This window comes from Musa acuminata, chromosome BXJ3-9 (genome assembly GCF_036884655.1).
Source record: "Musa acuminata AAA Group cultivar baxijiao chromosome BXJ3-9, Cavendish_Baxijiao_AAA, whole genome shotgun sequence".
In the NCBI taxonomy this organism is placed as follows: domain Eukaryota; kingdom Viridiplantae; phylum Streptophyta; class Magnoliopsida; order Zingiberales; family Musaceae; genus Musa; species Musa acuminata.
The window spans coordinates 8,407,217-8,429,920 of NC_088357.1; the positions used below are offsets into that span (position 1 = coordinate 8,407,217).

A 22,704-nucleotide genomic window follows, 5' to 3' on the forward strand; every position below is an offset into this window, starting at 1 on the left:
CCTCGATCCTCGTCCCCCGCCCCCCGCCCCCGTCGCATTCCCCCGTCCCCATTTTCTAGCCCGCGGCGTTGGAGCCGCTGACACCACCACCACTTCCTCTTCTCCTCGGACGGCCACCGCGGACTCCAATCCGGTCGCAGTTCCCATTCTGCCACTAATGACGGTTAGTTTCGCTCTTAGTCTCTTGTTGCATCGGCTTCTCTCTTGATCTGCGCCCAAGTAGCACACCTGTGCATCTCCAATTGAAAGAGACTTCAAGAAATGCTTCATTGATGCGTGAATCTGAACGGGGAGTTGTTGGAACTCCGAATTTGGTGGTACAATTTAGAGAAACAGAGGTAAAGATTTATGCCTTCGTAGGTTGTTCGATTGGTGCGGATTTGAATCTGCATATTACCATGTACGACCTTCATAAATCCCTAGTTAGAATCATCGTCTTTGTCATCCGTTGGTGTTATCTGTTCCTGCCTTTCTCGTATGGAGAAGACGGACACGGACGCAGGAACGGACGAAAGCCATCAATCCTTTAGGATGATGACGGACATGGTCGTAAATGTACGTGTAGGGCGGGCCCCGCAACTGGCCGAGCAGCCGATGGGCGAGACTGCGGACTCGGCTCCGGTGGCCCTCCAGCCCCCGTCTTGCGCAAGCGTGGCGGATGGACGACGCCATTGTGAGCTAGCGTCGAGTCTAGTGGATCGGGTCAAGGATCCGCTTAAGAGCCTGGATTCATGTTTCCTTTGCTCGCCAAGGCTGGATCAGCCATGCTGCAAACCGATTCGGGTTATGATACTCGAATCCGACCCGAACAGTAATGGGGTTTCTATGCGTTAAAAGCATGTACTTTGGGTGATGTCTACATGGTACACAAAGCCGTGGGTTCTGCGGACATTGTGCGGGGACAGTGTCCGAGGTGATGCGAAATGCCAACCCGTGTGCTTTGGGTTACTCATCATCAGCAAAAGTGATGCATTTTAGAAAGGCAAGAAGACTCGGAAGCTCTGCCAGTATAGGTGCATGGACTGTATGGTTAGTAGATAGACCAATGGGACCCATGGTGGGCTCCAAAGCAGCAATTCCTATCAAGGAAGCCATATGGCACAGTGTGTTTGTGGTAGACCACATCATCAGAAGGCAGAAGAGGAGGTGGGAGTTTCGAAAGGTGAGGCAGGGGGGGACCCCTCAGCTTCAAGCATAGCAGTGTATTGTCTTTGGTTGGTGCTAGTTCTTGTGAAAAAGGGGATCTAGCTCTCCATTGTTGCTTGGGTAGATGATGCTGTCAAATCCAAGCAATGGTTGCAGTAGATCATGTTCAGAATTATGGTGAAGAGAAGTGGACGGTGGACTATCACTGCCTGTTTGTCGAGGACTTATCTTGACAGTAATGTCCAGAAGAGTAAACCAAAAGAACAGAGAGATATTTCATAGTTCATGCTGCAAGGTCTCTTTGTCTGCTCCTGCCAACAAGATTTTGCACTAGTTTTCCTGAACTGTTTGAGTTTTCCTTGGCTCAATGATTCTACCATTGGTCATGTCAACTTCAGAGTGGCCTTTAACGCAGGTTGATCTAACTAGTTTTCTTAGATTAGTATTCAAAATAAATATTTTCGAGTCACAAAAATTAATATTGGCAGTCATCATAAACTTGAGGAAGGAAATATGCTTGAATTTAGCTACATGACTACACAGATAACTGAAGTTAGTTCTAAGTTTGTGCTAGTTAACCAGCAAGGTGTGGAACCACTTGTAGCCAGATTCCAGTTCTGCCTAATCCATATCCACAACTGAGTCATGCTGCTACAGCATAATGGTGCAGAGGGCTCATATCATATGGTTTTCATCTTCTGCCAGTGAAATTGATGAACTGCATTATAACTGCAAAATATTTCCAATTGGAGGAAAATGTTTGTCTTGTTGCTGACACCAAATAATTCTTCGTCATGTGCCTGGCTACCAAAGGTTGGAGTTTTGGTCCCCCATGACAAACCATGAGTTGACTTGTCTTTTAACAGTGTGGTTAGGGTTTCAGTGAACATGGTTAGGTGGCATGCTGAATTGTTGTTGCCTAGATCGTGAACATTCTTCTGCTGGGCATGCCATCATTTATGGTCAGAGGCAGCCTTCTTATGCCCTAGTCTTCTTGCTGATGTCCATCTAAGGAATGCAGTTCAACCACAAAGTTCTGATCACTGAGTCTTGGTCATGTCGGAGAGCTTGATAAACATGTACATGTGCGGAAATTAAAGTTTGCCTGCCTTGAGGTTGGCAACTAGTTTGGTAACTGTCCCAAGAAAAATCTAGTCAAAAGAAAGATCAATGCTCTCTGTGGTCTAGTCTTCACTTTCCACATCATAAGAGGGGACCAAACGTTGTCATTTTAGTGTTATGCTGATATGTTGGCAGGGAAGGAAATATTGCTGGGCATATGCTTAATCTTTGCAGAAAAAGAACCAGTTGATATGGCTTTCTGATTATGACTAAACTGCTTCTCTATGGAATAAGAAAAATGATTGTATTACTACTTTGAACTGGAATGATTCTACTGCTACTTTGAACTGCTTCTCTGTCAAACATAAGATTTCCATTTTCATCCTGGTCAGAATTAGAAGATCTTAAATTAAATGACGTTAACATACCGCTCCTATCCTTGTTTGAGGAACACATAGTTCTGACCTAATTTCCTAGATAACTAAGATGCTTGATATGCAGCAGAAGCAACAAATGATCCCTTTGCCAATATATATTGTGCCAGAGCATGTTTCTGCTTCACTTTACATGCTTGTGATAAACCTTTCCAAAAACTTAGGACGATTTATGTTGCATTGGAATGCAGATAAACTCATTAAATTATTTTTTTGGAGAAAGGCAGTACACCCTTGTTGATCAGTCTCAGTTAATGCCTCATTTTACTTGATGCCAATCTATCTTGCCTCTTTGTACTGAAAACAAGCCTGAATGACCTACCTACTTTGTTTTTTCCTTGTATTAGGTGATGAATATGTTGCAAGAACATGATACTAGCGTAAAGAATCTACTCGAGTAATTGCAAGATGGTAAGATCCTGTCTGTATGCAGGTAATGTTTCTTTTGACCAATCTATTTACCTTTTTGTTCATGTCTGCATCATCCATATCTCACCTGATACCGAAGCATCTCACAGTTTCTGCAATCTAGCATCTGTTGGATATCAAAATTCCTAGCCCTAGGATGAGACCATTATTAATTATTCTAGCACTAGCCAGAAAAGCTAGTAAAATAAAGCCCTTGAACATATTCAACAAGTACCCTTGTCTTCTAGCATGGTAATACCTCCTCCACAACAAAAAAGAACCCACCTTGATTTCATACCTTCCCTGGTAGATTCTATTCTGTCAGCCCAAATCATGTGGAGTTTTTAAAACTAGCCTCACCTTGTTGTATCACATGCTACCTCCAATTTCTTCAGATTAAATATGGGCTTGGAGGATAGACCTTCCAGATAATCAAATGGGAGAGAACACTTGGTGTTGGTATTCTTCCCAATAAAGTCACTTTTTTTTTTCTGCATTCGGCTATCAGAGAAGAAGAAGACTGTAGATCGAGACTCCAAAATTTCTAGTTGTATTCCTATCAATAAACCAAGTCCTGACCTAAAACCTTGAGCCAAACAGAGGAGGTACATGATTTATGCAGTGGTCCAGGGTGTTGGAAAGCAACATACCACTAGAAGGCACCAAAAAGGAGAACTCCTATCTTTATCTTCACAGAAATTTCTTCCTGTCTCGTTGCTACTCCTCATAAATGTTCAACCACACGCTTCAAGGAAGGATTCTTTTCTTTGTTCATGAGTCAGGTCAAACAGAGCACTTTCAGTAGATGAGTTTGAATCTTCATTAACTCGGTCCAAGTTAGCTTCAATACTGCTTTCATCATAGCTTAGGTTTGTGGAGCTTCTCACATCAGAAAATATATGCATACTGTTCTCTAGAGGAAATAAGAGACAAGCTATCTTTCAACTCCCCAATCTGATCAACCAACCATTCTTGGATTTCAAGAAAATGATACCTTTTGCTTTAAGAGTAGCTTCCTGCAAGGGCATTTCATACCCTCCCCGCCCCCCCCCCCCCCCCCCCCCCTCTTTCCCTCAAAATCAAGTAGAAGACCAACTAAGATTTGATCTAGTTCATGGTAGGATTGTTTGGTGGTACCAGTCATATGATCTGGCTCCAATGAAGACAAAAACAATTGGTACAAGAGGAGAGACAACCATCCATTAGTTTGTCAGTCTGGTTGCAGCCATGATGCCTAATTGACTTTATCTGGTGAGCTGCTTTGTTTACAGCAAACCTCACCACACCTCACCTCACATCATTCTGGTGCATCATGGTGAAACCATAGAAGTTGGGAAATCTAACGAGTTGAAATCTACCAACCAAATCTTGTCAGTGATACTGGTAGAAATTTGCACCACAGATTGTATAGCACATAAAATAATACCAAAGGAGATTTGCTGCTATATGTGGCAGTTATGATATTGTGCCATCGACATCTGTCTTTACCTATATATGTTGACTTACAAACTGAGCTCAAATAGTTTTCTCTTCTCTTTCCTTGATCATCTTTTGTACCTCAATGGCCATTCTTATTTATCCATGGTATTTAGCTACCTACTTATTTCACTCATACAGAAGTAACACTTTTTCTGGGATGCTTCAGTCAATCCAAGTCTACGTAGCAGTGTCCAGGACAGGATTGGGAGTTACGGAGCTCCATCTCCTTTAGACAAACACCAAGCGATACTGAGAGGGAGGGTGGAGAGAGGAGGGAAGGGAAAAGACATGATTCCCATTGGTCACTTTATTAGAATGCAAGGAAAGGCCAGTCAGTACATATCCCACAATCACATACACCTAATCATGCAATCAATTCCACCTTCACCTGCTACTCCAATCTCCCAAAAAGACCGTGGCTGCTCATCTCCCATATCATCCTAAAAAGTAGAACTCGTATCTTCCCCACGGGATGGAGATACACGTTTCCTGTCAGTCCAGATTTTGAAGTGCTGTCTGACAAGAGAACATGAGGAGGGACTAAAACTGTTGCGTCGAAAGATACAAGAGCAAGCATCTTCCAGGGATTTTACTTAACAACCTTGCGTCTGTATCACGAGCTAATCCATCCATGGCTTTTTGTTGCATGTCTGATGCTTTTGTTTCTTAATGAAAATGTACCACACTGCTGCAGTTATTCTTTATATATGCATCTTCATAACACTAGGTATTGCTGATCTCATTTCTAAAGATATTTGTTGCCCAACAATCACCCAAAATTTACAGGAATTATGACTGTTAGCCATATCAGAAGGGAGAACAGAGAATTGGATACGATGTAATCCAAGGAGAAAAGAAGACCCATCACAACTGTTCCCATAACATTGTCGTTTTAGATCACGTATAATTCTGAAGAGAAAGAAATGGAGGAACCTCGTCTACGTACCAATTAGAGAAGACAAAGAAGAGGATGGTGTCACATGCACGAGAAGAAAAGGCAGCGAGAGCTCTTCTTCCTCAGCCTCTTCGATCTAACTACATCGTGCTTCTCTAGCTTCTACTCAGAAGAATGAATCCATGACTCCACCATGCCCTCATCACGCCTCGTCGCCACGAAGCTCTCCGATGCATTGTTCCTGTTGAAGTCTGACGGGTCCGAAGTAGGGTAGTTCGGCTTGCAGCCTCTGTAGTCACCAACAGTGACCGGCCTCAACTCCGTTGTGTCATCGCCGCCGTCTGCTTCAACTGTGTTGACGAGCCCCGGCGGGAGCCCGCGGAGGTCGTTCATGCTGTGCCTCGCCGAGAAGCTTGACGCCATGGCGGGTAGACTGTACTTTGGCTGTAGCAGTGGGTCTTGGAGATGGGATTGCAAGTCGAGGATGGGGATCTGGGGGTTCACAATAGGTTGGCTTCGGCCTCCGCCATGGCCAAGGTCATGGGAAGGTAGTCGGTAGTTAGTGTTGTCGGTAGGAGTGATAGTGTTGCCGTTGGCATCGGCTGCAGTAGTGATCGTGTTGCTCAAAGTAGGAGGACGAGATGTTGCGGGATTAGTAATAGCGGTGGAGGGAGGGGATCGGACCTTCTGGGGTAAGGGACGGAGGAGGAAATGGGGAGGAGAAGGGGCGGCGGAGTGGAAGAGGTCGAAGCGGGAGCGGGCGAAGGGGGATGCGGAGGCAGCGGCGGCGAAGGGAGGAGAGGGGACTCCGGTGAATTCTTGGACCATGGCGCGGAAGTTGGAGGTGTCGGTGGTCAGCACGGTCGTCGGCGCCCGGCGCGAGGCCCTGGAGCGCTTCTTCGAGCTCCGCGGCGCTGTCGCCGCGGCGATGGACTGGTCGGGTGGTGGTCGCACCGACGACGATGACAGGCTGCCGGCAGCGATAGCGGTGTGAGTGGAGGGGCTGGGGATGAGGGAGCGAGGCCAAGGGGCGGCAGCGGCAGCGATGGTGGAGTCGAGGTAGGAGTAGTCGAAGAAGTGGTGGCCGTCGGAGGAGGAGATTGACGGTGTATGAGAAGGCGGGAAGGTGACGGCAGCGGTGGAGGAGGACGAGTGTAGGAAAGCGGAGAGGGTGTCGAAGCGGGAGTGGAAGTCGTCGCTGCCGCCGCTGGAGGGCCGTAGGCTGGTGCTGTGTGTTGAGTCCATAGTAAGAGTTTAGGAGAATGAGAGTAAGAAATAGTGGTGGTGGAGGAGGAGGATGAGGACGAGATTTAGCCAAATTAAGAGGGGCTGAAATAGATGCAGATGAAACTGCTCATTCTTCTGGTGTAGTAGTAGGAGAACAAAACGCGCAGAAGCACAACAGCAGCAGTGAAAAAGGCAGTCACCCTTTATGAAAAGGGATCGATATAATCTTGGAGAGAGAGAGAGAGAGAGAGAGAGACGGATGCAACCAGGGTTTTTTAGGGGGGGGAGAGAGAGAGGAGAAATGAGATGGAGTAGAAAGAGGCGATAAAAGAGGGAGGGAAGAAGAAAGGAAAGGTAGAGGAGGTTCTTTGCAGCTTCCATGGTTTTGTTTGTTCTGCTACCAATACACATATCCCTCGAAGAAAAAGAAAAAAAAAAAAAAGAGATTCTTGGACACGCCAGCACGTGATTGGCGAGCAAAGTGCGGGGCCCGAATCCCGCCATTGGAGGCGTGCCCCGCTATGCTCGGCCTGTTGCCGAGGGATACGTAGCCAAAAAAACAAGCTACGTGTAAGGCTGCCGCGGCGCCGACACCAAGTCTTCACCCGGTAGATTAACTCCACGTGTCACAGTGGGCTTCACCTGAAGCTTGTCATCCAAGAGATGCGCCTTGTGGCCCAAAAAAATTCGTACGTGGACGTCGTGCCGGTGAGCGGTGGATGCCGAATACGGTGTCATTTCTGGCCTGATAAGCTCTCGAATTCCTTTCTTTTAGAAGGTGCAGTAAGTTTTAATCTCTAAGAAGCTGACATTATATTATGCAGATGAACACGAGCAAAGCCGCATCCCAGTGTACCTGATCCATACCTTTGTGGATGTCATAGGCCTATGACTCTCTCTCTCTCTCTCCCTCTCCCTCTCCCTCTCTCTCTCCTCTGTGTGTATGTATTTGCGATTCTTTTCCTCAGGTTGGGAGAAGTTGCGAAGACAGTTCATCTCAAGCGATCCCAGTGACATGACATGAGGCACAGGCTCTGTAGTTCCACGTCTCCCAAGTCCACCAAAGCCCGTAAGCTGAAGGAATCAGAGTCTGTCTGCTGCTTCCTCCGGTGCTGATTCTTTTCCACGAGTCTTGCACCATTCTATTCCGCATCTTACAGTGCTATCTCAGCGTTCACCTGTTCTCTTCTCCGAATGGCCTTTTGCACTGCAAGCTGAGGCTCTTCTGAAGCTACTACACAGACACGAGGAGACCGAGCCCGGCTCTGCTGCACCAAAGTAGGGCATCGATGAATCCATATAACTTTTTGGAGCTACTGCAGACGCGTACTTCCTCGTGGCCAGAGCACAGATTGACAGGGCGGCGGGAAGGTTGGAGGGGGCAGCGGCGGTGGCGGCACGGAGGGCCGCTCGGATTGACCCATGAGAAGAAAGAGGACGTGATCCCTCCGCGGTCTCCATGTTTGCGGAGGCATGCATGGGGTACGGAGAAGGCCTGAATCATGACGCCCACAACGCTCTTCTTCTCTGCAACCGAGCCGCTTGCTGGTTGCAAGCTCGGGATCCATGAGAAGGCGGTAGAGGACTGCGGCATCGCCCAAGTCGTCCGCCTTTCCTACAGCAAGGCGCGTCTAAGGCGAGGCGAGCCGACTGCAACGCCAAGGTTACTACCACGACTGAATCCATGCAAGCTGAATCAAGAAGACTACTTGTGATGTCATATCTATAGATGGAAAGATGGGAGGCATCGGTCGATTATCACGGGGTATTAATGATCCAGGAAGAGATGAGAAGGTGAGTAAAAAGAAAATGTAGGCAGCGGCGACGACCTCTGATGGGAAAACGGAGTTGGTTCCATCCTCCTGCAAGAAGAGGAGCGATCACGAGTTTTAGTTGAAGTTTTAGAAGTTATTGTGTTTTAAGCTTTTTTTTTATTATTTTTTTATTAGATTGATGTAATGTACGAATGTCACACACATTGAATTATAATTAATATACCAGTAGAAATATAAATAATATGTATATATTACTCTAATTTCATGATATAATTTATGATGTTTATGTTTCATAAATATGATAAATGATATATTAATATTTTTTATTTTAATATTAAAAAATATATATATTTTTTAAATATCATCCATATGAGGTTAAGTTACGGTAAAAAGCAGTCATATAATGATTAAAAATAACGATGAAATTTTAATCGATCTTAAGTGAATCTCAAAGTTTGAATGAGTTTAACCATGATTAACGTAAGAAAGTCTAAGTTTTAAACGTTATGTATATGGAGGATAATAAGCTAATTAGGCATTGAGTAATAACAAATTAAATAAAGATATAAAAAAAAATTATATTAAAAATGTTGAGATACAAATTGAATGATGAGTTTAGACCAGTAATAACATCCTTGTCAAACTAAATTAGACTTAATTATGGTTGTTGTAACCTTATAATTATATTAGTAAAAAAAAAAATTAAAATGAGGCATAATAAGATTGAACCATAAACCTCAGAGTAACCTCTTAAGCATATCTATGCATGATCCTCTTTATCAACCTGATAACTCACACCCTTTCTCTTCTTCTTCAATCATTCTCTTAGCTTTTCTCATGTAAGTCAAGAAACCCCAATTCTAAAGAATATTGAGGTAAGAAAAACTCAATTCTTCTCTTGCTATACCTAAGGTTTTAGTTTTACAAATTATAGACTGCTTTTTTCTATTGCTTTTAACTAATCTAGACTTTGAATTTATCTTTAATTTTTAGATATATTTTGTATGAATCTTTTATAATTCTAAGACCTATGACTTTAATATGAGAATAGTGCATAGAGTTATTTATATCTAAATCTGAAATACTCAAAATCTCCTATTTTCTGAGAAGGGGTTCTGTTAGAGCTGAATTAACCCTCTTTGGGATATAATTAAGCTTTGGCTTTTTGATAGATTTTAAAAGATTCTCTGAGAATTTTGTGAGATTTGAAGATTCTCTAAGAATTTTGTGAGATTTGAAACTGAGTGAATGTCACTTCTGTACACAAGTGATGGTTATATGGTGTGTCAATCTAGTTTCAATAAAACAAAATAGGTATTGGTAGTTGAATCAAGAGGAAAGTTTAACCTCCAAATGATTCAGTTTTAATCTGAATTTTGATGTGTATTTAGTTTTATTTGTCTTTTAGTCTTCTACAAAATTTCATCATAATTTAAAATCGTTTGGTAAAACTTTTATCAAACTTTTTCTGTGAATTATTATTATAAATTATTATAAATCAATAATTCAAGAGGTAGAGTTCTTAATTAAGAGATTGTATGACGTTATGCTCCTAATTTGGTAAGTATATCGTTTCCTAGCATATTTGGGTTGTTCTAGGTGTCTCGCAAGCCAATCATGTGAGTGATAATACGTGTAATACTTTACGTAGTCTTTTTATTTATTATTATTATTGGTATTTTTTTGTTGCATATTGTATATATTATGATGTCCATGGATCTGTGTAATGAGAATTGAATTATGATGAGATCATAATAATGAAACCGAATCGCCTTTAAACACAGACCCCAAATGATCCCGATTATAGGTTATTCAAGAGGGACATCGAGATAACCGGACAAACTGGTGTGCTATATACCCGTCAATATAATGGAGGCGGTTAGTCTCATAGTCGCTCATGTAGGGACACCATGGATACAATGTAAGTGTTCTTGGAGAATGAGTTCACTAATTAATTCACTAATGAAATATTGGATGGTTAATGATACTTTATTGTCAAACAACGATTTCATAGTCCTAATTGTGTGTTTGGTTCTTAGACTTTAGACATCAATGATGTCTTGTGTGAATACTCCACTCTTTAATACTAGACTTATAGGTCTGGAGGTTTCAAATCTAGTATAGCCAGTAATCAAGAGTGCTACCCAACCTTACGAGGGTATTTGAGTCCTAATAGAGGATCATTCGCTCTCGGTGTTATGAGAGGAATATCCTATGTGCTCTTGTTGAGACAAATCTCTAGCCAGTGTCATTCAGATTGAGAGAGAAAGAGTTCTTCAGAAGAATCCGATTAAAGCAAGACTCTTAGTAGATTTTATATGGGTCTGACAACACCAGGCTCGGTATATGGTCTATAGGATATTAGATGGATGAGAGACTATAAATATAAGGTGAAAGAGGACAGACAAGTCCAAATGGATTGGATTCCCCTTTATCGTCTAGGGACTACGGTGTAGTGGCCTAGTACGTCTGTAGTCGATGAGTTGAGTGAATTATTATAGAGATAATAATTCATTGAGTCAGCAGGTATCATGACATATACGACTCATGACCTGCTCGATATTGAGCCTAGAGGGTCATACACTTATAGTAGGTATTACGACGAGTAGAAGTTTAAATATGAGATATCCGTTGAATCTCCTATCTTATTGGATATCCAGTAAGTCCCAGAATTATTGGATCATGTGGATAAGATCCAATAAGAGCCACTGAGATATTATTGGGTAAAGATCTACTAATAGAAGCTTGGATAATTGGATAGAGATTTAATACACAATAGGGCAAGATCCATAAGGGTTAAGTTGACAAGGATCTCTATAAATAGGAGACAACCAAAGGGGCATAGGCTAGATCATTTTTAGCTGTCACCTCCCTTCTCCTCGTTAGTCGATAGCCCTAGTTTGGAGCGTGTATACAGCAAGAAGGATCGACCCCTTCTTGATCATGCAGTGTGCTTAGAGAGGAAGATCGTGTAGTGATTTGAAAAGCGTCTTTGTAGCATCTGCCGTGTGGTTCACCGCTAGAGAAGAGGACAATTGACCTCCTTCATCTACTTTTACAAATCTAAGATTTTACAAAGATATACAATCTTTTTATGTAACAAATATGCCTAGACACGTTTGGTTTTTGGTTTTACATTTTATTTTGCACATCGATCTTCACACAAAATTTTATTTTTCTGTTCTTCCATTATGCATGTGATGCTTTGTCTAAGTTTTCCAATAATTTGACCATTAAGAAATATTATTTGTCCTTGACATCTTTATTTTTGAGTTCAATTAGATGAGTATAAATTTAATTCACTACAAAATAATGATTGTATAAACTATCATATGCATATTGTATTTTGGAAAACATGTTTCAACGAATGTGATCATCATGAGCTAAATATGAATATATATATATATATATATATATATATATATATATATATATATATATATATATATATATATATATATTTATATATATATATATATATATATATATATTAAGCATAAAAATATATAAATTACGATAAAAATATCTTATATGTATACATATACGATGACGTGCAATATGAGAATGCATGTGTTTTCTATGACGTGTAATGTGAGAGTGTATAAATATATTATGATGTTGTTGGGAAATCATTGGGGGGCGACATCATATGCGCAGCGGAAGAACAAGAAAACAAAAATCCCCGATTCCCCAAAAAGATGTTCGTCGTCGTGCGAAGATTGGTGCGCAAAATCCGCAAAACACAAAACTGCGTATAGAGATTGTGTTACCTAGGGAGATCGTATATCCCTGTTTCCTTGCAGATCCTTAGGAGAGGGTGAAGGAGGTCAAGCGTCCTCCTCTCTAGCGGTGATCCACACAGCAGGGTTGCGACGACGCTCCTCAAAACTCCAGGCCTACTCTGAGGTGGAGAGGGAGAGGAGAATAGGAAGGGCAAGCAAAGACTCTAGCCTATGAGGCTGTGAATCCCTCCTATTTATAGAGATCCCGTGTCAAAACCCTAATGGGTCCTTTCCCTAGTGGGTATTGGATCTGCATCCAATAAGACAAGGGCTCCGTCGGATATCTCATATCCGAACCTCTACTCATCGCAATGCCTACCATATGTGTGTGACCCTCTAGGCCCAATATCGAGCTGGCCGTGAGTCATACCTGTCAGAACTCCTTCTAACTTAGTGAATTATTATCTCTGTAATAATTCACTCGACTCATCGACTACGGAAGTACTAGGCCACTACGCCGTAGTCCCCAGACGATACAGGGGAATCCAATCCATTGGACCTGTCTGTCCTCAGTTACCATGTACCTATAGTCCCTCATCCATCTAATATCCCAGAGACCGTATATCGAGCATGGTGCTGTCAGACCCATACGGTTTCTACTCGAGTCTCGCTCTAATCGGATTCTCCCGGAGAACTCTTTCTCTCTCAACCCGAATGACCCTGGCCAGGGATTTGTCTGAGCAAGAACACATAGGATATTCCTCTCATGACGCCGAGAGTGGATGATCCTCTGTCGACACTCAATAGCCCTCGTAAGGTCGACTACCACTCCCAATGACCAGCTGTACTAGATCTGAGAACAGTCAAACCTATAAGTCTGGTATCAAAGAGTGGAGCACTCATACAGGACATCCTTGGTGTCTCAAGTCTAAGGACCAGATACACCACTAGGACTATGGAATCGCTGTCTGACAATAAGGCATCATCAACCATCCAGCATTCCGTAAGCGGATCAATCAGTGAACTCATTCTCCAATGAGCACCTGTACTGTATCCCTAGTGTCCCTACACGAGCAGCTATGAGACCAGCTGCATCCATCATATGGACGGGTATACAGCACACCAGTCTATCCGGTTATCACGATGTCCCTCTCGAGTAACCTATGACCGGGATTATTTAGGATATGTATTTAAAGGTGAATCGATCTCATTATCGTGATCTCATCACGATCCGATTCCCATTGCACAAATCCAAGGACATCACAATATATATGCATTTATGCAATAGTTATAAAGTGATATACGCCAAAATATAATAAGCAAAAAGATTCTGTATCAAGTCACACGTGCCATCACTCACGTGATTGGCTTGCTGGGCACCTATGACTAGCAGATGTATGGTATGAGAGTACATGTATTATGACGGGTGGTGTGAGAATGTTTATATGTGTTATAACATATAATGTGAAAGTGTACGTATATATTATAACGTCAAGTATGAGAGTATTATGACGTGTGATGAGGGAGTACACGTATGTATTATAAAATATTATATTATGATGTGTGGTATATCATTCATTTTATAACTATTCAAAAGAAAGACTATATGCTATTAAACGTTATTAGGTAAATACTTTATTTTCATACTCTGGAGGATAGATTTGTAGAGCACACGAACAAGGGAGAGGAGGAGAGCTCAAGTCTCATGAACACCATGAAGCACCGGTAAAGCGGTTGAACGCCACCACCGTCGACATCCATCATCTCTTCCAGCTTCGACTCCTCACCGGCAGATTCATCCTTACCTCGACCCAACTCTCCTTTGCAATCTCCGACGACACCTTAGGGAAACCATGAGCATAGTTCGGCAGAACCACCCCCTCCTCTTCCGCCCTAATCATCTTCGCCGACGACTCTTCTCCATCACCACCGCCGCCTCCTCTCGGTGACCACCTCGTTGCAGGTGCTGACCTACACCTCGTGAGCAGAAGAGCATTTGGAGGTGGCGCCATCGATTCCACTTCGCAACGTCCGTTGCTCTCCTCTTCTACGGCCTCCTGTAGTTGGCGATTGTCTTCCCTCTCCTCTTCATCTTCGTCTTCCTCTTCGCTGGTGCAGTCCGCTGGGGCACGGAACGAACCGAAGCACCTGGCGCCAAAGCGGAGGCCTCGGAGGGCGCCAAGGAAGTGCATGGCGTCCTTCTTGAGACCGAACATTTCGAGCCAGTTCCTGTCGCAGCCGCCGCCGCCGCTGCGTCTGGGCGTTGGTCTCGCCTTGGCCCTTACCTTGATCTGGCCGGCGCAGGTGACCTTGGGCGAGGCCGGCTCGTCGAGCTCCGCCGAGTTCAAATGCTTGGCCTTGGCCTTAAAGAGGGGGCTCGCCCGGCCACGGCCGGTGTGCCTCGTCGGAGGGCGCCTGCCGGATTCCGTGTGCCGGGATGGACCACTTATAGTCTTTGGCATCAGCGGCAGATGAGCTCTTGATGGAAAGCAGACCAAAAGGTCTGTTGAGACTCCTCTTCCTCCTCCCAGGCTTCCTTTCATGGCCTCTCTCTCTCTCTCTCTCTCTCGCGTTTATGCCCTTTGATTTGCTGCTCTGTTTCTGAGGAAGGCAAAGTGTGGATTAAAAGGGAGGGCTAAACCAGCTTTACTTTCTTGCTTTGGCCGCCAGTATTGTCGTCTATCTTCATGTTTTCTTTCTTTATTTCCTTCAGCTTTTGGGTGGTGATCATCGAGAGGGTTACTGTTCCGGAACTCGCCATTTGGATGTTAGATAATAATAAGTAGGTACATTGCATCATTCAATCAAAAGAACTAACTTTATAGTTAAGAATTGAGATGGAGACTTGAGATTACTATAAAAATCTAACTATTTGGAGAAGTGATCTTAGTGCACTGATTTAAGCCATTAGTTAAATGCAATCTTATGCTTCAAGCAATACACTCTTCTCATGGTGTAATGATTAAGGGAAACAATATATCAAATCCATATCTAACTGCAGCAATCATTTATTTGTAAGGTTCTTCACCCTCCCATCATTCCATGTTCCAAACAGCGATGTCAATCAGGCGGGATGGGGAGCGAGAAATGCTTCCTCGTCGTCTTCGTTATGGTCTTATCCTTCCATCTCCTATCCTCGTCTCATTCTGTATTTTGATAAGACAGGGACGAAGATAGAAAATCCCCATCGGCGACGAAGACCATATCATTTTAATTAATTCATTCAATTTAAAAAAAAACCATCCTAATATCACCTACGATTGGAGATTAGGTGTCTGCAACATGTTACTGTTGAGAGATATTTCATTTGATTCAATTGAATCAAATAATTTCTAATTAAATCATGATCGATTCGATCGAGGTTGATCCAATCTAATTTGAATAACGTAAGCATGATCTACTTAGTGTCTGGGCCTAACATCTCAACTCACGTATTAATAGATCGGGTATAAGAATAACTACGGACTAGAGAGTGCTCTACCTATCCTCACCCCACATTTGTACGCTAATATAAAATACCTTTCATCTCCATTTATTTTTTTTCTATCATCATCCCATTAGGAACATTTTATGAACATAATTGACATTCTAGAAAATAAAAAATAGTACTTTTTCTTAGAATAATATAGTGGTTAAGGAGCTCAACTCTCGTCGAATGACAAACCAAACCAGAACGAATGCAGATTCCTTGCAAATTGATTCAGCCAAACACCACACTTTAGCTCTTTTGTTATCATAGTTTAAGAAAGGAAGTAACTCAAAAGAGGTCACCATCATTCTCCTATTGAGTAGCAAGTAGTTCATCTCATTGGGTTCAGTGCGTTACCACCCGATCTGATGAAGCAATTAATCCATTAATTTATTGAACCTAAATCATTATCCCAAATTGCTTAGATCCAAATTGAAGCTACTAATTTCATCAAATATAATATAACTCAAAACCAACCTCCAACATTGTGCACATATGATCGTCCTATCTAGCAATGATTTCTCCGTTTTCTATTTGAGTTCCTCACATTATCTAATCATATGTACACCATAATTAACCGATTAATTTATTGAGCCCGAACAAGGATCCTAAAACATTTAAACTAAAATTATCAATAATAATTATATCAAGCGAATAAATCTTTATCTACCAATTATTAAGGTTAATACACAATATATCCAAGGAAGAATAGGGAGAATCCTCCTCCCAAAGACTAGTAGTAGTTAAAGCTTAGAGGAACACTAGTACTCTCATAAATAGTATGGTTAAGCATCTACTTGTGTTGGTGGGGAAGGTCAAGGAGCAGTTAGGAATTAATGAAGAGAGTGACAGAATAGAATAAGCCATACCTACTTGGTGTAGATCCTGATAGCATCATGAGTGGGAGGCCCAACTCTTTAACTTTAGCTGATAGAGATGCTCTTGCGCATGATGTTAGTCTGTGAGAAAAGATATTATCATATGAAGCACACTGTTAACTATTTTGAAATGTAAAGAAGAGATCTGACATTTTGGTGCAAGCATCATAGCATATATTAGTTACAAGACACACAATGAACCTAAAAAGATGAATATGACTTGATTCCAAGGTTAGATTGATGTGAAGTCCAAAGCAGAACTAAGCCGATCATTAGGAAGAACACCAGGTTCTCTGGGTGTGTGTGTATGAGACAAGCACACAGGGCTAACGTGACAAATGGATGCTGGCTGAAGTAGGGAAATGGTGATTCCAAGTTCCAAGATGTGTCATTAAGCTTCGACGAGACTGAGAGGTGACAAAAGCCCTCCAACTAAGCGGGTGGCGGCAACGGGCTGAAGCCCGCAAGGAGGCACGGCTGCTTCGGCGGTGTGCTCCTTAGAGCCGGTCCACGGGTTCGGGTGGGTTTACTGCTGTGTGTCACGGCATCATTTCCAGAGCACTTGGCCGTTGATTGCGTCTGTTCTCGAGCTTGTGCGTCGAAGAAGTGTAAGCCGGCGGGCATGCAGCGCTGCCACCGCAGCACACACGTGCACGGGCGCCAGCCACGTACTCGCTTTCCACGCACCGCTCCGCCGCAAGGCGCTCTCAGCAGCAGCGACCAGCTCGCGCACCGTCCCCGAAGCCCCCTTCCTCTCCCTATCCTCTCCGCAGGCCATGTGGAGCCCCCCCACCCCGATGAGTCCCGCCTTCGCCGCCCTTCTTTTACCACGACTCTCTATCTCTCTCCGCGTGTGCGTCTGTGTTCTATTTAAATCCCTATAACTGCACTCACGCCCATCTCACCCATCTGTCTTTTAGTTTCCACACGTCGGTTTCACAGAAATACCTGCATGCGATGGCTTCACACGAAGCCATGACGAAGGTCATGGTGGGGAGGACGACGGAGTTCCGAAAGGGCACCGACACCGAGCTGCTCGCCCTCCACAGCAGCTCCGCCGAGCTGCTGCTCCTTTGTGGGGAGCGGTTCGACGCCGTGCAGGCCTTCCGCACAGGGCGGCTCTCCTTGCACATGATCAGAGCGAAGGGGAACCCCGTTTGCATGGTGAGTTGCACGGTGGGGGATCACCAGTGGATGCTGGCCAAGGACTCGCTCGTCCTCCGTGTTGACCCTCGCAGGTATGTCTTCGCCATGCCCGGCTTCTGCTACGGACTTGCATTGCTGGGCTCTGGTTCGGACCATGAGTGCAGGACGCTGGAAGAGATCCTTGCGAGGTTTTGTGCTTACCGAGACATTGCAGCCGAGGAAGGTAATTAACCCACAAGGGATTTGCTGTCTCCATGAATTCCCCGTTGACCATTCCTCCTTTTCTCTCAGGAGCTGATATATGGGCTCATGCCTATGACGAGATGACGAAGCTCGCCACCATCGCCGCCGCCGCCGCCGCCATCGACACCACCACCGGCGGGGCCAGACGGCCATCAACTGCCACAGGCATCGCCTCTTCCGAATCAGAGAAATGGAAGAAGATCCAGCGGGCAGTGAGGACGTCGGCCATGGTCAAGCTGCTCTCCCGGTCCCTCCTCACCGGTGCGCTCGACCCCAGAAAGCACCTCGACCTGACCGCCGGCAATAACCTCCCGAGCATGCGGGTTATAGGAGACCTTGCGGAGGTGATCGAGACAGGGCGGCGACCACCCGCGGTGGACGGGCGGAACTCCTTTTGGTATGTGAATGGTGAGGGGATAAGGCTGCTGCTCGCGATCCTCTCGGCGTGCGGAGCCGCCGAGCGGAGGAAGCGACCACGCCTGGAGACTCTCAGAGAGGAGTCCGAGTGGGCGAGCGAAGGCAATGCAGGTGATGAGGGAGGTGGAGTCAGCAGCAGTGGTTCAAGGTGCCTTAGTAAAGAGGTGAGGTTAGAGAGAGAGAACGACGACCAATGAAACAATGTCCAAAGTCATATGTTCTCCTATCTTGACATAATTTTAGCAGCTCGATGTTCTCTTCTTCCTCCTAAAGTAAGAAAGTAAGGATGATAAGTGATTGACGAGGGGGAGAAGGCGGGAGGACGCTCCAATGGTGAGGCTCAATGTTGCGTCTTCCCCGCCCACAGGAAACGGAGGATAACTACTGCTCCTCTGTTAATCGTTTTGTAAAAGTGGAGAACTAAAGTAATAATTTAAATGAATGGGACTTCAACGTCAGAGAGGGAGAGAGATGAAGATTATATTGCATAAAAGAGGAACTGGAGATATTATAGGCAGTAAATGCGATATAACAGCAGGTTTACTTACTGGTGGGAGTCGTTGCCAATGATGCATCTCAAGTCGTGCTGCTTCCTGGGAGGGTGCTTTCTGTAGAACTTATGCATTTGAAGGTTCTGCATATAGAAATCAAATTTAGCCAACATAAAATTCTTGTAGAATTAATTATATTGCTAATGACGAGAATTTATAGCTAGACACAGTAAACTAAGGAATCGAATTCCAGCAGAATGAAGCTTAAGACGCTTTGCAAAATGATAAAAAAAAAGGTTTAGACAAGACATTCCAAACCATGCTAAAGAAAAGGGGAGAGAGAGACAGAGACCAGCTCATCAGAATAATAGCATATATAATTCATGTAGGGGGCCAGCAAAACAATAAAATGTTTCAGATACATTAAGTCAGATCCCAAATGAACTAAATCATGTAGGGAAATGAGAGAGAGAGAAGCTCAGAAGAAAAATAGAGGACCTGAACAACGCAAACATGAGGTCAGGTGGCAACTCAGAATACTCGAATCATGCAGGGAAGAGAGAGAGACCAGCTCAACAAAATTCTACTACATCCAATTCATGTAGGAGGCCAGAAAAACAATAGAGAACTTCACATCAATAGAATCATTCATGTAGGAAACCAGCTAGCAAAATACTAGTACAGGCCACATGCAGGAGGCCAGCAAAAGAGTAGAGAACTTCACATACATGAGGCAGGTCCCAAATCTACATCCTCAGAACCATTGCAACAAACACTTCATAGAGCTGTCAAGATTGTGACAAAACATGAACATTTATTTATGTTTAACAGCACAGAATCTATCAACTAAATCAGAACTATCTGGTGACGAGAATCGGCACCAAGTACATGGGATATCAAATTGTAGCAGAGATGAGCCTTACACTTAGCCAGTTGCTGCAGGTACATAGAAGCTCACCATAATTTAACTCGTGTTCGTACAGTGTTAACATTATATTAAAGTGGCACTCATTTGGATCCTTCTCTATGGAAGTGCATGAAGTCAAGGATACTAGATAACCAGGATCAGATAAAAGGTGATAAATACGATACTAAGAACGTAAAAGAACATGATGATTGGCACATCTCAGCCTGTAGTATTGCTGTAGAAGTTAAATAAATACTAACTCTTGCAAAGTCAAATTTGTCACACTCTTTCTTTCAGAAAGAATTAAGTGGCATTGGCCATGTACTGCCATTTGCCAATCAGACAACCAACAGATGAAGGGTGCCAAAATGGGAGAATGATGATATGCCAAGGATACTCCCACATGTAGGTTAAGCAGAGCCTACGCCAAAATTGGTACGTATACACCGAGGATATTCTTCATGGATGCAACGAGATAACATTGATGCTCATCAAATCTGCAGCAACCTAAGGTCATAAACTAATTGCATATGTCAAGTTTCGTCATGGTAGCAAACTCGTGGATTTAAACATAATTTAAATGAGTTGATGAATATATACATGATAATACATCATCCAACTATCATCTATCTCACCAACATTCTCAAATATCTAGAAGTTAAATAGCACACCTAACTTTTGGCTTTAGCCATACCAGATAGACATGGATCTAGAATTTGTATTGTAGCTCGATGCCACAAAAAATGAACCATGCAGCAGACTCCGAACATTGCTGTTGAATAATCTAGCTGCATACAGTAGCACTTGTCATTTTGGCAAGATGGTTAAATCTACTGAAACTAAAAGCAAATGAACTCTATAACTAGCAGTGCTTCATCAAGCTAAAAAGATGCTTCCTTAAATAACAAATCAGAAATGATATAATCTCAGATTAAAAAAAACATATGTACCTCAACTGAAATCATTTTCTTGTGCCAAATGAATAGCATGGTCATCAATCTTTGCTGATACAAATGATTTTTTTTAGCATTGCAAGGTGAATTTCCAGAAAACCAGTCTAATGAGTACATTCTTTTAGTTCACTGTCACTAGGCAGACGTCCATCCTTTGCCATGTTAGTCAGAACATTCAATACAACATCTACGTTTTTGTGGTTCACTTAATTCAGTTCCTCATCCTTATCAAATTGAGAGATACCCTTAATAATTGCACTGAGGAGAAAGCCATCTTGTACCATCTATGCACACAAGTTTCCTGCCCTACAGTGTCCATGGATGATAACATTATATGCAGTAGCATCAGGCATCCACCTCCTCTTCGCTGTTGAATCAAATGCCTTATAAGCTTCATTTATCAATCCTTTTAAAGAATGAACACACTTTTGAACTCCGCTTTGCCACATCAATCCCTCAGTATGCCATATGCCATACTATCTGGAAAAAACTCATCATAGAACATCCTAACAGGAATCGTTTTACTTCCTTTGTCTGACTCACTCTATGAAAGCCTTCTTCATTCCCCACATTCCATTAGCCATCAATCAGTGTGTGTGTGGTGTATGTAAATTCATCAAGATGTAGATCAAAATCAACATTTTCTGGGAATGCTTATAAGTGCTGTCCAGTCTCTTACATCACAAGTACTTTCAATAAGTTGTCAAGCATCTCCTGATTCAACTGGAATGCCAGATCAATGTCTCCACTCCTACCGTGCCATTCATTTAGTTCGTAACACATCGTCTCGAACAATCCTCGATGAACATCCATCCTCCCCAGCAAACAATACCCATTAATTAGAGGATTGTAGCTCGCAAAAGGAAGCCAAATTCCACTCTCCTTTGTCTGCTTCACGATCAGGAATGCAACATTCAAGAACCATCTCGTGTGAAAGTGACCTCCTTAGTTCGGCTGACAATCTTAGTTGCTCTCCTCAGCTTCCCTGCTTTACACATTGCATTGACCAACGAAGTATATGTAACAACACAGGGTTCCACGCCCTTACAAGACTAGATCTTGATGCACGTGGCCATCCCTGCAGTACCCATTCACGAGCGTAGTGCGAGTATGGCATCAGGGGCCAACACTTCCACCATCTCATCGGAAAACTTTCTTGAATCCGTCATCGTCCTCAGCAGCAGGCGACCGACTTGCAGGGACCATCAGTCAGAGTGTTGTATGTGAACGACAACTTTGGGCGAACAACCGGCGAGCGTCATCTCAGATGGGAAAGCCGACGCCCGATCCAATTCAACCCATGAGTATAATTCTCTGATAAGTATGTTGGATGTGTAGACACTGGACGAAATCCCGGAACCAGCCATTCATCGACCAACTCTTCGATTGGCGTCGAGGGCGAAGTTGTAGGAGAGAAAGGCTGGGGAAAATCCCGCATCGCTGGTGATGGAGACAGCGGAGAGAGAGAGAGGGTGGGGAGGGAGAGGGAGGAGTATTACTTGACGAGAAAGGAGACGTCCATCTCGGCGAGGAGGCGGCGCCGGCTTCGAGAGGGCTCCGCGTGGGGGCGAATCGCCGCCCTAGCAACGAAGGCGGGCCTTTTGCTTTGGATCGATCGGAGAGCCCGAACGAAGCCCAAATAGAAATTCTACCCAATTCTGACTCGACTCGAGCTCTGTACGGACCCATCAGAATGAGCCAATTAGCTTATCGATGTCAATTCCGATCCCAATGTGCACAGAATTAGCCATCTCACACACACACACACACACACACACACATCCAATATGATGGGGCCAAATATGAGCTCAAAGCAGTGACGAGAAAAGGAAAGGGCGGGGAGACGGGCCTGCGAAGGCGTCACGGATGCATGTCACCGTCCCAACCCATGGTGTGCATTAAAAGGCATCATCACTGCAGTGGGATCCAACTCCTCACCAACCATGGATTCCTTCCCACCACCTTGTTGGTGCGTCCCTTTCATTCCACCAACATCAAAAACAAGAAACCTTGGATGTTGCTGAGATTCCACTCCCTCTATTGAGGTGGGAC

At 43.7% G+C, this 22,704-nt stretch overlaps 3 protein-coding genes across 10 annotated transcripts; 1 reads left to right on the forward strand and 2 right to left on the reverse strand.

The window, feature by feature from the left end:
* Positions 1 to 5,586: 5,586 nt before the first annotated feature.
* On the reverse strand, positions 5,587 to 6,669 carry LOC135650033 (uncharacterized). The gene has a single exon (XM_065169099.1). It carries the CDS (start codon positions 6,667 to 6,669, stop codon positions 5,587 to 5,589), a length of 1,083 nt encoding a protein of 360 aa, XP_065025171.1.
* Positions 6,670 to 13,755: 7,086 nt separating this feature from the next.
* On the reverse strand, positions 13,756 to 22,402 carry LOC108953761 (uncharacterized). 8 transcript variants are annotated; one of them, XM_065166184.1, is made up of 7 exons: positions 20,650 to 22,402; positions 20,394 to 20,487; positions 20,097 to 20,196; positions 19,716 to 19,816; positions 19,521 to 19,577; positions 18,850 to 18,935; positions 13,756 to 16,576 (listed from the first exon to the last, which is right to left on the reverse strand). In XM_065166184.1, exon 7 carries the CDS (start codon positions 14,689 to 14,691, stop codon positions 13,909 to 13,911), a length of 783 nt encoding a protein of 260 aa, XP_065022256.1. In that variant the 5' UTR covers positions 14,692 to 16,576; positions 18,850 to 18,935; positions 19,521 to 19,577; positions 19,716 to 19,816; positions 20,097 to 20,196; positions 20,394 to 20,487; positions 20,650 to 22,402; the 3' UTR covers positions 13,756 to 13,908. The 8 variants fall into 8 exon arrangements, with proteins under 8 accessions (XP_065022256.1, XP_065022254.1, XP_065022255.1 ...); XM_065166182.1 differs by having other exon boundaries at positions 20,097 to 20,487; XM_065166183.1 differs by having other exon boundaries at positions 19,521 to 20,196.
* LOC103997822 (uncharacterized) lies at positions 16,659 to 18,750 on the forward strand. Its single transcript, XM_009419146.3, has 2 exons — positions 16,659 to 17,864; positions 17,933 to 18,750. Exons 1-2 carry the CDS (start codon positions 17,453 to 17,455, stop codon positions 18,496 to 18,498), a joined length of 978 nt encoding a protein of 325 aa, XP_009417421.2. The 5' UTR covers positions 16,659 to 17,452; the 3' UTR covers positions 18,499 to 18,750.
* Positions 22,403 to 22,704: the final 302 nt, after the last annotated feature.